At 29.5% G+C, this 16,547-nt stretch overlaps 1 protein-coding gene across 1 annotated transcript in view; it reads right to left on the bottom strand.

Moving 5' to 3' along the window:
- The window catches only part of Arpc2 (Actin-related protein 2/3 complex, subunit 2), a 63,597-nt gene extending 49,693 nt beyond the window's left edge, over positions 1–13,904 (bottom strand). The window contains exon 1 of the mRNA XM_075382031.1: positions 13,735–13,904. Within this exon, the coding sequence (XP_075238146.1) occupies positions 13,735–13,808 (74 nt within the window). The 5' untranslated portion in view covers positions 13,809–13,904. The remainder of the gene's footprint in view (positions 1–13,734) is intronic.
- Between the last annotated feature and the right edge of the window lie 2,643 nt (positions 13,905–16,547).

Here is a 16,547-nt window from a genome sequence, read left to right as displayed (position 1 = left end):
TATCACTAAATTCCTCAGATAATTGATTTTCCAGGTACAAGCAAAGACTTGCTGCTTGATTTCATGTGAAATGTCTTCAGAATCACTAAAATCTTCTGAAATTTTGTCAACATTCGAACAATTGTACAAACCATGACATTTTGTACATAAATCTGTACATCGCAGTCCATGTTTTTGACACCCACATCTATTACCTTCACAACTGGTTTCACAACTGCAAAAGATTGTTTTTAATAAATCTTCAGGCATGACTAATACTTTTGTAAAGCGACAGAGATGAGTATTTTGGAATTATTCACAATTACTTCCAGCCCCACTTAGTTGCAGTTATTTTGTTTCCAAGCCACGTTTGAAGCTGAAAGTATGCTCTATAGGAGTGTTATGTAACTGCTCCAACAGTTAGTGGTAATTTTTCTAATTTAAAAGTAGGCTATGCAGTTAATATTTCATATTGCTGAAACCTCTAATCCTCCAGAAATAATTTATCATTTGTGCATCTGTAAATAGATGAAATTAATTTACAACCATTTCAAGCAATGACTTTTGGCTCTGCATTAGTCTGATAAAAAGGTTTACCAACTCTGTCAACTCAGGCGTTTTAATCGGTGAATTCAATGTTGATTTTTTTTTTCTTTGCCTGCAAAAGCAGATGCTGTGTCATAACCTGTAAAACAATGTAAAAAAACCAACAATACAACGATAATCTTCATCTTATAACTATTTGATAAATACATTGAGTCGCATACATTACCTGCACCAAGTATGAGAAAGTAAATTATTGCATTAGTGAAACTTAATTGATTTAATAGAACCAAAAGATCAATATCATGGCAGTTCTTTTTTAAATTTGGCAACTCCTGTTGCTGCATTTATAACTTATTTTTTTCAGCGATTTCTATTGCTGTATTAATAATTAATGAATCTCCATCTTCTTCTCCTTGTTTAATTGTACATCCTTCAAATGTAAAAGCTTTTGACAACTCTTATTAATTCATTCTCATTTTTATCATTTGACAAAAATTTCTCTTGTAAAAATGTTATTTTGTCTGCGGTTCAATATTAAAAGGAACACTTGAAGAATTTTTTTGCCTTAAGTGTTTAGCTGTTTTTGTTGAAGATGCAGTTGAGTTTTCATTATCAAGATAACCATCAAATACTATACAAATAATGTCTGAATAATGATTGCGTACGAAAGCCAAATTTTTTTGAGTGATCACTTCAATGGTGTCATTTTTTTGCCAAACAACTTTGTGTAACAGAAATCCACCATCAATAACATGAAATACATTTTTGGTAGTTGGTAATGCTTCAGTGCTAGTGAACTGATGAAACAGTTGCGATCTAACATTTTTTTCTGAAGCAGCTTTCTGTAAAAAGTGGGAACAGAGCTGCATGCCCAATCACCTCTCTTATTTACATCCTTCTGTACACAAAATTATTAAACTTAAGATGTATACAGCAATACTGTACAAAAATAAAGTTTCAGGTCAAATAATGAAACAGTTTTTTTTTATATACAATTGAATGGTGTAATCAGTTTTTGAATTTTTTTTTTAATTATCAACAATTACTGAAAAATTTGTTGTTGCAAGTCATTTTATTTATTTTTACTTTTTTTTTACATTTTTGAGCATGTTTTTGAATTGTGATTATAGGTTTTTTATTTTACTAAAAAGTATATGTCAAAACGAAAAAAATGAGCACTGGTAGAACTCTGTATAAGTTTTTCAGACCGAAAAGAAATGAATATCACAGAAACTTCTTGATTTTTTTATCTAAAATAATTTGTGGTTATTTAAGACACAGAAACGTATACTTTCACCAAGTTTCATCAAAATTAAGTTATTTTTGCAGAAATTAAAAAAAATAAATAAAGAAAAAAATTACTTTTCGCATTTTGCTCGGAAATTTTGAGGTTATGTTTAAAAATGACCTCTACAATAGTTGTAGATTTTTGCATGATCTACAACTTTTGTATTGGAAATACAACCTTTGCCGGAAATTGCAATAATACCATTTTTCACCCCTTTTCAACTGCTCAAATCAACCCTCCACCACCTCCACTCAAGCATTTATTTTTTTTACGTTTATTATAAGCCCCTTTACAATTTCCAGTTGTAAAAAGTCCAGGTAACAATTTTTTTCTCTAAGTGTAATTTGGTTGGACTAAAGAATCGAATTGAAATTTGAGTTCTCAATTGAAATTTTTCTGTATTTATAACAAGGACATACTTTTTTTTTTTATACCAATACTATTAAGCACCTTCTTGCATGTTACATTCAAAAATATTCACCTACTCACTGTTGGATAGGTTCTCCCCAAAATTGAAGCATTTGGCTCAAACTATAATTTTTAGAAGCAGAATTCATTTTATACAATTATTTTTGTACAGAATATTCAAAGAAGCAATAATTAAAAAAATATGTACTCAAAAAATAACTATTTTTCAGAACCTCTTATATGAAAAAATTTTAAAGTACATTCATTACCTTCAAATTAGTTTGCTTTGGCAGCTACACACTTTTGCCAATGTCTATATAGTTGTTGGAAACATCCTTGGAACCCAGTATGAGATATCATCCTCAGCTGCATTGTCATCGTTGCATTGTCATCACAAAAACAAACTGAATTGAATTAATTAAAATTATATTGCGGCATTGGTGTTATTGTACCTTTTCCCCAAAAAAATATTTTTCAAGTAAAAATCAGTGAATTCAATATAAGAATAGTATGAAGGATTCTCCAATTATTACATTGTGTTATTCCAGGTAATCTTTGACAAGAATAGATCGAAATAGCAGTCCATTTTCATACAAAAGAAACAAATTCTTCATATCCCAGTTTTCAGGAGGCTTCCTTTTTACTAAAAACTGTATAAGGATATAAGCTACATTCCCTTGTTCACTGTCTGCTCATCATGAAAGAATCCATTGTGAACAATGCCCTGCAAATCAAAAAACAATATCAGCATAATTTTTTTTTGCTGCTATCCAAATGTTATTTGTGACGATGGAGATGATTTTCACTCTTGATAATTTGAATTTTGCATGTGGATAGCATAAAAAACATCTCCAATCTTCTGTCATGATCTTACTCAAAAAATATAGATTCTAGTTCAGCTATAATGATGAGGTATCCTGCCGATGTCAAGCAAGTTTCTTTTTGATTTGCAGACAGCATTTTTGGAACAGTATGTTAAGTGTAAAGAAAGTTCAGTTCATTATGGAAAATAATGTGAAACTTCTCCCTGTTATCCAACTACTAGCGCTATTTCATTGACAGTTTGTTATTTATCACGAAAAACATTTCCACACACTTTATATTTTCTTTATTTATCAAGGTAGAAAGACGCCCATTGCCAAATGTCATATTCTACACTAACATGAGCATCATTAAAATGCTAATGTCAATCATAAGCTGCTGTTTTCATCATTAGTAATTCTCCATTTGTTTATTCAAGCAGCATTAATGTCTTGGAAAGTGATTTTTAAGCAAACTGAAAAATTTGATATTTCTGCACTGTATAGTTGTTAAATTTTTCATTGCAATATACATGATAAAAAATAAACAGCTTTATTATTACTCTATGCGAAACAGAAAATATGTGGTGCAGTTACATCATGGTATCATGAGTGCCAACAAAAAAATACCAAAAATGTTCTTATTAACTACGAGGCAATTGTGGAAAAGTTTTGAACTAATTATACCTACAAAAAAAGAAAAGTCCAAACGAATAGAACAGAATAACTCTAAACCAAAGCACAACCACCAAATAAAGGATTTCCTGCTTAATTTTTATTATTAATTATATTTTATGATGAAAGAATACTGAAATTATACTGAAATAAAACTACTGTGCATGCGCACGCACACACGATTGAGGCTGTAACATGATCTTGGGTTAAGCTGAGAGTGAGTGATACATGTTGCCAGTCTCAATATTTAAAGATTTCAATACCTCAGCACAAAATGGACAAAGCCAAAAACTACAACGCTATATTACAGACCTCTCACAATTTGTCATTAAAGCTAGATCACCTTGATCAAAACCCTTTAATTTCCATATTTGATCATAGATCAAATGGATCCTTGCATAGATCGGGAGATATGCAGCATTAAAAATAAAAGTAGCCTTTTTTCTTTAAAGTAGAATATTTAGATTCAGAAAAATCGTAGTCATACAAAAAAAAAAAGAAGAAATAAAGCTGAAGTCTTAAGCTGTCAAATGATTTTAATGCAGTTTACTGAAAAAAAATTTGTTTTCCCCATGCACTCAATCAAACATGAAGAAAAACTTTCAAATTTTTAAAACTTTTCTTCTCACAGATTTTTTTTTAATTTGATAATTTTTTAAATCTGTAGTGCATTGTCAAAAAGTAGGGTCTCGAGCTTTAATTTATTTTTTTATTCATCTCTCTACGCCCCTTGTTTCCAATGTTAAAACAGTTTGAATACAATCATTTTTTATCATAATATATAGCTATCCCTTTAATTTTTTGTACCAGTGTAAAATGTAGCAGTAAGACAAAATAAAAAAATTCAAATTCAAAATACAAAACTGATTTATATTCCTTGTTATATAGACACTTTACTAATGCAAATTCGAACCTTTCCTTGTTCTGTGTGGCAGTCACACCAAACGTGTGACTGCAAATATGTCAAATGAGTATTTATTGCATACAAAGCATTATTAATCAATTATCAACAAAGAAATAAAGAAAAAGTGACAGGAAATATACATATATAACACAAAATAGAATTAAAATATTAAAAAAAAATGAGCAAACATTTTTAATTTTTGAACACAAATTTTAAACAAACCAATTATCAGATATATGTTTTTATACCAAATTACAGTTAACATCATCCTGTTTAAGATGCCATTTAGTTTATCAATCATGTACCATTTCTCAAACATGTATTAAAATGATTAAGTCATCAATGCTTAAGTCACTTTTTATATGACTTTAAGTCACTATGAGTTAAACAATACGACTCGTCCAATCCTGCATAAATTGACAGTATTATCAGTGCTTGTTCTAACTTAGTACGAATTCTGTCACAAGCAGTAAACAAGTAATTGCATGTTTATTCCTGATGGTGCATGTTGCATTTCAAACCTGTATAAAGGCAGTAATTGTTTCTTTTATTTTCATTAGCATTTTCCCATGCAATCAGTAGGAGGTTTTTTTTTTAGTCAATCTTTTACTCCATATTTGTGAAGTCAAAACCATATTGGAAGCAAAAAAGAAAAATGGCACCCACAGAAAAAACGGATTTATTGAAAATCCCATAAATTTATCATTGCAAATGTGCCTTATTTGTCAAAAAACATTTTCAAATGAAGCGATGAAAACTTCCAGGCTACAAGATCATTTTAATAAATGCACTCGGATAAGAAAAACAAAAATGTGGCCAATTTTCAAGACCTGGAAAAGGAGTATGTAGCTGAGCCAACTGTATCGAGACTTTTTTCAGCAGCTTCCAAGCAAGATTGTCTTGCTCAAAATCCATCCTGGACTTTGAACTTCATACAATATTTCATTTTATGAACAACACACTATTGGGAAAGATTTAATTTATCTACCAGTAAAAGAAGTAATAACCACTGTGCTCCATAAACCAGCAACAGATATCATCTGAAAAATTCCTTTGAGCAATAGTTCTGTGCAAAGATGAATTGATGAGATGGCTGAAAACACTGAATAATCATTATGCAATCATCTTAAGACTTACTGATTTTCAATTCAGTTGGATGAGTCCACGTTATCAACTAATGACGCATTGTTGTCACATGTGAAGTTTATCAAACTATTATTGGCTAGAAATTTAGACAGATGCAAAGGGAGAAATCATACATAACACATTGGAAACATTTTGTGACGAAAAGTAAATTCTTTTAAAGAATATTATATCAATTAATACTGATGGCGCTCCGGCTATGACAGAGAGTCACAAAGGCTTAATAGCTTACTTAAAAAATAAAAAGTTCCAGACGCGCTTCCTATACATTGCATCATTCAGCGCCAAACATTTAGTTGTGAGAAACCTGAGTGAATGCCTGCATACATCACTCTAATATGTTATCAGAGCAGTTAATAAAATCAGGAGCAACTCACTAAATGACAGATTTAGTCAGCTTTGCGTTGCCAATGATGAAGATTTCAAGTGCTTGCTGCTTCACACAGAATTGCGCTGGCTATCAAAAGGTACTTGTCCGACTCAATTTTACAATCTGTTTGACTCTGTGATAGAGTTCCTAGAAAACAAAGACAGAGTTGCACGACAACATCATCACATTAAAGAATGATATTGCATATTTGAGAGACTTACATAAATTGTTTAATGATGTTAAATCTCCAGCTTCACAACGACGATTTGAACTTGTTTAAAACAAAAAATGTTATTGTTGCATTAGTAGTCAAACTACTATTACACAAGAGAAGTATTCACAGACATGAATTTAATAACTTCTCTAATTTATACATATCAAAGTGGATGTTGGACACTTTTTCAAATGTTACCACAGCAGGATCATCCCAGTTATAAGAAAAACTTATAGAACTGACAACAAACGAAGAAATAAAAATAAAATTCCAGAATGGCTAACAAGATTTTGGCTGCAAAAAACAATCCCACAACTATATCCTTGGATTATGGTTGATTGTTCAACGATTTCTGATAGCATTTCCATCGTCATATTTGTCTGAACGTGGATTTAGTGCTGCAGCAACATTGCCAACCAAAATGAAAAATCGGCTGCATTTTACCAAACACAGTGACTTAAGGCTGTTTTTAAGTAAATTCAAGCCTAATATTAACAAACTCGTTAATGCACATCAGATTCATTCTTCAATTAATGTAAGTGTAATTTTGCAATTGAAAGCTTGTTTTAATTATTGTATTGCTATATTGAATATATGCTATTGAATATGCTATCATTATTGCTTTTATATAACTATATAGATACAATGGCAATTTTTTTTACAGCAATTTAATCAAAATACTTCCAAATATGATTAAACATGCTTCAAAATATGATTATGTGTGATTTTAATTGTTCTCAATTAAAATGTAAGTTTCAACTCAAAAACAGGATATGCCATGTTTAAAAACAATAATAGTAATTGCTGTTTTTAAGATGTGATCTTAAAAACAGCAATTGCAATTAATATTTTTAACAAATAAGTTTAAAAATTCTGGGGATGCTAGAAAATTATTGATTCTCAATGTGGACCGTAGGCGAAAAAGTTTGAGTATAAATGCATTAAGACGAAAACAAACACATAAAAGTTACTATTTTTTGAACTTAAATTATTTTATTTATTACAGATTGTTAGTTTGCTTTAATGGTCATTTTATCAGGTTTTTATATGATTTTGTTTAATTTAAAATATTTAATTTTGTTATTTAATGATACTCTATTTTATTTTCTGTCAGTGGATGCGATATAGTCATTAATTAAATAATGGGAACTCCTACTGTAAAACAACCTTTGATTATGTCATAAGGTTGTAATTTAAATAAAGGCAATATTTCTATTATATTTGATGTATAACAATAAATATGCTACTGTGTGTGTGTGTGTGTGTATGTATGTGTGTGTGTGTGTGTCCATGTATGTATGTATGTATACATATAACAAAAATTATGAAACAGAACATACATTGCAACAAGCACAGTTACAACACAACACAATAAACTACTTATTCATTTTATTTCATGAGTCATGTATCAACACCAAAAATGTACTAAGAAAGAAGAAAAAAATGTTGGTTATCTGGACTAGTAAAAAAAAAATACATATAGCACATCACAAAGTAATATCAGCAGCAGTGAATGAGTTATGATTAAAAGTACTAGGTGGGGGTATTAATAATTATTACACATTCATAAAGTTTTTACTGAAATCTAATATGAAAGAAAATATTGTGACTGTCTCTTCTAAATCTTATTGCACATACAGTAAGCCTCACCTATTATATAAAGAAACTCTATTCTTATTAAATAATTTACTTAGCTGTTTTGGCACCAAAACAGTGTAAATAAGAGCACAAGTTTTAAAACCACTAATATAAATGAATATTTTTCTTCCAAATTTCCTTATTTGTTTATCTCTTTATTCACATTTCCTGTCAAATTTCCTTCACACAGTAGAATAAACTGATGAATTCTTAACATAAATTACTATCTTACAAAAATCAAAAGTTACTAGTATAGGTCACACACATGCGTGCGCGCGCACACACACACACACACACACGCACGGAGTGAAAGGGGAGGTGTGGAAGGGGAAGAACAACAAAAATTATAATTAGTATTCTATTATTTAAAAACAAAATAAATATCTATGCACTTAATATTGGTATGTGAATATTAGTACACAGTTCATCTCTTTATATATCTTATAGTTAAGTCTCCACTTTCAATACTACAGTAATAAGTATCATGCTGCCAACAAATGTAATAGACTAATCAAACCCTAAGGCAGACATCCTATATTTACATAACTCCAAACATTTTTTCAAAATATCTAACAAAATATTCTCAATAACTTTAGAGATTTTCACTGATAAACATCATCAAATATATCTTTTATTTAATGCTATATTCAATAATATTTTTCAGACTCCATAGAATTACCATGTATGATAGTTCCGTTAAATTTTATCTTAAGTAGTCAAATTGAAAGAACAAATTATTATGAATATTTTATTTCTAGAGGCTGATTTGGCTATATTGTTTTTGATATTTTGTAAGTTTTGAGTGTTCCTTATTTGTGAGAATTTGTGCATCAAGTTCACTCAAATTTCATGATCACTACAGTTAAATTTGTTATTCCTGAGTAGCTGTGCTGACCAACAATGCAAGATTTAATGTATGTCATTTCTTATTTTGAAAGCAACACTGGGGTAAAAATCTGAACAGAGGAAAGAAAATTGGCAATCCCATATAATTGTGTTAATACATACATTTTTCTAAGAGAATCTGTAAAAGTTCCAATTCCAATTTATGAATGTAAGTAAAATCATGAGTGCAATCTGGAGGAAAGATCAAATTTTTTTCAACAGAGATCACACTTTAATTTCAGACTGTAATAATAACATTTAATTGTTTATGCTTAATTCATTTGTTTAGGAAATACTTAAAAAAGCTTAGAATACAAACTCTTCATAAGAGATTTTGTACAAAAGTAATTCCGAGAAATAACAAAAGAGACCATCAACATATTGACTATACTTTTCTTAAATCATTGCAAATCTTCCATAAAAACCTTCTATAGCAAAAGCAAAACTATTTGATAATCCGTGTGGAGTGTTAATTATTATTACTCCAATTAATAGTTCAAAATTGTTGAGTTGCTGTTTAAAACTTCACGTTAAAAATGCTTTGGGTAAATGTTTAAAACTTACAATAAATATACTATTCTACAAAAATATGACTACTATAAAAAACTTTCTATTAAATAACTGGGGATTATTTATTAACTATTAGTGTATAATAAAATAACTTGTTGACAAAAAATTTTAATCGTGCTACCTGATAAAAAAAAAAAAACTTTCTTGTGATCATTTTTAATGTTAAATGAAAAAAATTACATCATGACATTTAAAACACAAATGAATGACAGGTTTGATGTAATCTACAATAATTTAATCTTAACAAGACACGTATTTAAAAAAATAATAACAATTATGAATAAAAAAAAAATATGTAAACATTCAAAAATGAATGTTTATAAATGTGACATAAACATGTCACAATTACAATATTTTTTCCCCAAAATGGGACATACCTATCGCAAAACGTCCTTATAGTTAAAAATCTAGATAATTTAAACTTTCTAACATTTTTTTTTTCTTTTTTCTGGTATGAATTATACGTTTGAGTATAGGGAAAAAATGAAGAGAAAACTGATGAGCTTTCTCTAATTTGTAACTAATATACAATTACCCATATAAAATATTTTACAAAAATGTACACTGTAATGGGAGATTCTGAAAGGTGGTTGCATAAAGCTGCTTTTACACATCATTTGATCATAGCAAAAATTAGTTTTATTTCTATCACAATATTTTTCATAAATGTGTATGGGTAGAAAAGAGCCTCGAAAATTATATAATTGGTGGTAAAGGCTGGTATTAGCATTTATGTTAATTTCACCCATAAATGTGACCTTTAATATAAATTACTGTTGTTAAATTATAGATCATTTATGTAAACAACATTGCAGGACATCATTTTGAATGAAGCAACAAATAACAAAAAAAAAAAAAACAATAACTTATGCTGTCAATGTCTGCAATAATGCTATTTTTGAAACTGATAATACAACTATTATATATAACGAAATATGCCAGAAGTATAAACTTTCTAAACAAAACATGTAATTTTAGTCTTAACAACATGTCTTAACAACAATCTTTGCAAGTAACTGTGACAACTACAAAACTAGAATAAACAGATGTAGGTGATACTGTAGGATTTGCAAATTATGATTATGGCCATTATTATTAAACCTTCAGGCAATAACTTTTAATGATTTTACACAATAAATAACAAAAAAAAAAAAAAAACACTACAAGAAATATATGAACACTCTAGACTTCTTTCTCAGTTACAAAAAAATTCAAAAACCTAAGATGCTGAATTAAAAAAAAAGAAAAATCAATCTTTGTTTTGCAGAAATCGTCAAACAATCGGTCTGTACAAGACCAATGAGGAGTTTTGCTGTTATTTTTTTTCTTTTTTTTAGGATAAAAATCACTAAAGCATATTTTTTTTCAATATTAACCACAAATCCTAAATATTAATTGAATGGACTTCTCTGAAAAATGGCACTAACTATTTAGCATAGGACAGAATTATTCCATACTCAGATTACGAGCAAAAAAAAACTTATTTTTAAAAATGTTGGCAATTTTGTGAATTTCATTTTTTTCTTTTATGTAACATGTCTATAAGTGTATCCATACAGCCATTAACATGCACTAGGTATTCTGAATCTCAAGTTCTATAATATATTTTTCACTTGTGTTATGTATGTGGTGGGGTTTGCTGTTTATTTTTTTATTCTCTTCTTGGGTAGGAGTATCATGACATTAAAAGAATCATATCACTAAAATATTTATCTTCATTATTTCCATGGTAGCACATGTGTACTTGCAAAGTGTTGTAAGGACATTTCAGCCAAGAAAATAGAAACCAGTCAATATACAGGTACACCTAGTTGAAAAATTTAAATACAATAATTAACATCATTTTATTCTGTTACGGTTATTTCAAATTTTTTTAAATACTTGTTTTCAGAATACTTTATATGTTGACTGATTATGATAAAGAATATAAGAAGAGTTATGAGGTGTACACATTTGAAATCATTAACCTAAGTATATGAAAACTTTCTTAAACATTTTCATCCTAGCAAGTTTACCCCGTCCTATGTTTTACAGCAAAAACTTCCCTCTTAATTAAATAAATTTTGTTTACATCTTTTATTATTAATATTCATTTACTTTACAACCCTTCATGTTAAATGCTACATATTTTATCAATGCTGGTTAATCCTGCTCCTAAATATTTGTATCAATTGAAGATAAAGGAACTTAAAGTACTCGGTAAACAAATAACCAAGTCTCTAAATGTCATATCAAATCATATGTATCAACTGACTATGCTGTTTTACAGCTCCTAGATTATTAGACAACAAGTTAATTGACATAAAATTGTGTAACATTAACACATGATGAGATAACAGTAACGGAAATGGAAAATGTGGTTCTGATTTGAATAACTCTTTTGAAACAAGGGCAGTGCATTTTGCAGCAGACTGTGAGAGGGAAACATAGCTGAATCACAACAATTAATTGAAAAATTAGATTAAGTATGGTTTAAAAAAAATTAGGGTTTTTTTTTCAAGAAAAATCTAGTTAATATAAATTAATTTATATGATAAAGCATTAAACTGAAAGAAGATTTGGTTTACCATAAAACTAGGTTTCATAATTTAGTGAAAGGGGGAACAAACACTATACTTAAAAGTTTTAAAATAAACGTACTTTTGTAAATGAACTTTGTCATCAGCTAAAAAGTTAGTTTCATCAAATTGAATCAAAAGCTCCTACACACAGTCCTACAAAAATACTTCTTTTTCTTGTTTAGCCTCTGGTAATTACCTTTCGGATAATACTTAAAAGGATGAATGAGGATGATATGTACAAGTGTAGTCTTGTACAGTCTCAGTTCGACTATTCCTGAGATGAGTGGTTAATTGAAACCCAACCGCCACAGAACACCAGTATCCATGATCTACTCTTCCACCTACAAAAAGACTACATAACTGTGTTCCAACTTAGGGTCACAGATAATGGCCATTTTTTTATACCCTTCAGAAACAAAACTTAACTTTTGAGCAATAGCCAGATAAGAATATATTCTCTAAATTAATTCCTTCAGTCTCAAAATTATGAGAACATTAAAAGCCAGGGAATATTTTTGGGTTTAATAATATTTACTAAACTAAACCCTAGCTCACTTTTGATTCATATTTAATATAACCTTTAAAAATTATTCATAAAACAAATTACAAATAAAGAAATGAAAAACAAACATGAACATCAGACACAACAAATGAGTGTCCCAACATAATACTGACTGATAAGGGGATTAAATTGGCCAAAGAATATTATTCCTTACTGCTTTAAAAGATAAGATTGTATAAAAAAAGTAATAATAGCTTGAATGAGTTCTTAAAGTATGAAAGTTATTAGGTTGCAAGTGCAAAAGACCACTTGACCATATATACATGAAATAAAAAGTTCAGAAGCATATTATCACTATGTGTAATTTTATTACCCTTTTAAGGCTACAATTATAACATAATGAATATTTAGATGCAAATGAGAATTGGCAATGTACAATAATATTGGGATTATTCAAAGTATTTAAGTTAATTAGCTATGTATTACAATTCATTTTAATATTATTTTAAATAATAATTGTTTACAAATAGTGCAAAATGTTGCACTATTTGCAAACAATTTGGAGAAACATTACAACCACAATATTAACATATTAATTAAAAGTACAACTGAAGAGAAAATTATTACTCTAAACAGAACTATTCTATAAACTGTTAAAATATTTCAATATCTGTAATGCTAACCCCTAATAAAAAGGATAGATGAATCTTTAAGTATGAATATGTCACATCTGTACTGCAATAAAATTAAAATGTTAAATGAAATAATTAATTCAGTAAGCCTTGGAACAATATTTCAATTAAATAAAATTTATGGGAAACTGTCAAACAGAAAGCTGAACATGTAACATTCCTGTTTCAATTTATAGGTTATGCATTAACTACACAAACGAACCCAATTATCAAGTAACAAATTGAGAAAAACAATACCAGAACATACCCAAACCTTTGCGAATTACTGCAATCCTTGCTCTTTTACAAGTAAATATTCATACAACAATCGACTAGTTTTCCAAATAAGGTCAACAAACGTCAAGTGATATTCTGTGCCAGGTGAAAGAAGTTTCAATCAGTTTAATAAAAATATAACTACTCCTTTGAAAGATTACAACTTCACTTTACTACCTTAACACGAATGATAGAAAATAGATCTTTAGAAATATATCTACACTTAGCCTCACAAAGCCAACTATAGCCTAGGCGCGCTCCACCCTGCCGGCGAAAAATAATTTAACTAAGGAACATTACTCACCCAGCTAAAGCATTTTTGTATTTTAATGTTAGTGTTTCCTCTATTATCCTGTTGTTGATCTCGAGTAAGATCATTCTTACGAAAAAAGCGGAAAAAAAGTCAATTTACAGAATCAAGAATAACATATTATGAGTAATACTACTGTCCTCACTGGGTGTAAAAACCGGATGTTACGGCTACCTTCATTATGATACCACAACAACACAACAAAAGTATGTCATTCAATACCGCATACGTCGACCCAGTAACAACACAAAAATGAAATGTCAGAGAGGATTCTATAATAAATCAGTAAGATTAATAAAATTTAAAATAAAAACATAATTCAAACAGATTACTTAAAGATATTTTCTTTTTCCTTTATGTACCATAATTATCCCTTTCAGTGTTTAATAGTTTCATTTATTTAAATGACACCAATTTAATGATAATTCATTAACTTATTAAGCCTTACGAAAAAAATTATTATCTACAACAGGCTATATTGAAGATTAAACCTCAATTTTTTTGGTAAATAGTGCATAAACAAGGTATGTGTTATTGTTATCAGGGGTTATGTGTGTATCCATACTTGTGACCAGATATAAAATGTGTCATATCTACCTATCCCAATGGAAAATAGAGTAAACGTTCAGTAAAAAATAAAATTCAAGCTTATCGTGGCTTAGATTTCAATACCTATTTATGAAATACAATTCATAGTGAAAATGTATTAAAAAAACAAATTGTGCGGAAAAAAAATTGAATTACTACTGAAGCAAAGCGGGATATATGATCTAAAAATTTTAACGTGATTGAAATCATGTTAATTAACTACTTAAAACTGCAAATTTAGCATTTTACCAAGAGTCACAACATTTTTTTTTTTAATACTGATTTGTTAAGCAACATCGGTTTTATTAAACATACCAATGTATTATTTTTCTAAATTAAATCTGTTCTCCAGATAAAATTATTTTTCATTAATGGATTATTTGACTAATTTTGCAAACCAGAGCAAAGGTTTTTTATTTCGTTTACTATTATTATTATTATTATATGAATAGTTGTTATTTTCTAATTGTTTTATATTAACATATTTTTTTTTTGTCTTCAGTCATTTGACTGGTTTGATGCAGCTCTCCAAGATTCCCTATCTAGTGCTAGTCGTTTCATTTCAGTATACCCTCTACATCCTACATCCCTAACAATTTGTTTTACATATTCCAAACGTGGCCTGCCTACACAATTTTTTCCTTCTACCTGTCCTTCCAATATTAAAGTGACTATTCCAGGATGCCTTAGTATGTAGCCTATAAGTCTATCTCTTCTTTTAACTATATTTTTCCAAATGCTTCTTTCTTCATCTATTTGCCACAATACCTCTTCATTTGTCACTTTATCCACCCATCTGATTTTTAACATTCTCCTATAGCACCACATTTCAAAAGCTTCTAATCTTTTCTTCTCAGATCCTCCGATTGTCGAATAGGGATAGGGAACATCCTTGTCGGACTCCCTTTCTTATTACGGCTTCTTTCTTATGTTCTTCGATTATTACTGTTGTTGCTGTTTGGTTCCTGTACATGTTAGCAATTGTTCTTCTATCTCTGTATTTGAACCCTAATTATTTTAAAATGCTGAACATTTTATTCCAGTCTACGTTATCGAATGCCTTTTCTAGGTCTATAAACGCCAAGTATGTTGGTTTGTTTTTCTTTAATCTTTCTTCTACCATTAATCTGAGGCCTAAAATTGCTTCCCTTGTCCCTATACTTTTCCTGAAACCAAATTGGTCTTCTCCTAACACTTCTTCCACTCTCCTCTCAATTCTTCTGTATAGAATTCTAGTTAAGATTTTTGATGCATGACTAGTTAAACTAATTGTTCTGTATTTTTCACATTTATCTGCCCCTGCTTTCTTTGGTATCATGACTATAACACTTTTTTGAAGTCTGACGGAACTTCCCCTTTTTCATAAATATTACACACCAGCTTGTATAATCTATCAATCGCTTCCTCACCTACACTGCGCAGTAATTCTACAGGTATTCCGTCTATTCCAGGAGCCTTTCTACCATTTAAATCTTTTAATGCTCTCTTAAATTCAGATTTCAGTATTGTTTCTTCCCTTTCTTCCTCTTTTCTCCTAAACACCATTTTCTAATTCATTTCTTCCATATAACTCTTCAATATATTCCACCCATATATCGACTTTATCTTTCGTAATACATATTGGTGTACCATCTTTGTTTAACACATTATTAGATTTTAATTTATGTACCCCAAAATTTTCCTTAACTTTCCTGTATGCTCCGTCTATTTTATCAATGTTTATTTCTCTTTCCACTTCTGAACACTTTTCTTTAATCCACTCTTCTTTCGCCAGTTTGCACTTCCTGTTTATAGCATTTCTTAATTGTCGGTAGTTCCTTTTACTTTCTTCATCACTAGCATTCTTATATTTTCTACATTCATCCATCAGCTGCAATATATCGTCTGAAACCCAAGGTTTTCTACCAGTTCTCTTTGTTCCGCCTAAGTTCGCTTCTGCTGATTTAATAATTTCCTTTTTAACATTCTCCCATTCTTCTTCTACATTTTCTACCTTATCTTTTTTACTCAGACCTCTTGCGATGTCCTCCTCAAAAATCTTCTTTACCTCCTCTTCCTCAAGCTTCTCTAAATTCCACCGATTCATCTGACACCTTTTCTTCAGGTTTTTAAATCCCAATTTACATTTCATTATCACCAAATTATGGTCGCTATCAATGTCTGCTCCAGGGTAAGTTTTGCAGTCAACGAGTTGATTCCTAAATCTTTGCTTAACTATG

The sequence above is a fragment of the Lycorma delicatula genome, chromosome 1 (assembly GCF_047948215.1).
Source record: "Lycorma delicatula isolate Av1 chromosome 1, ASM4794821v1, whole genome shotgun sequence".
NCBI lineage: Eukaryota > Metazoa > Arthropoda > Insecta > Hemiptera > Fulgoridae > Lycorma > Lycorma delicatula.
This window is presented reverse-complemented; position numbering and strand designations above follow the sequence as displayed.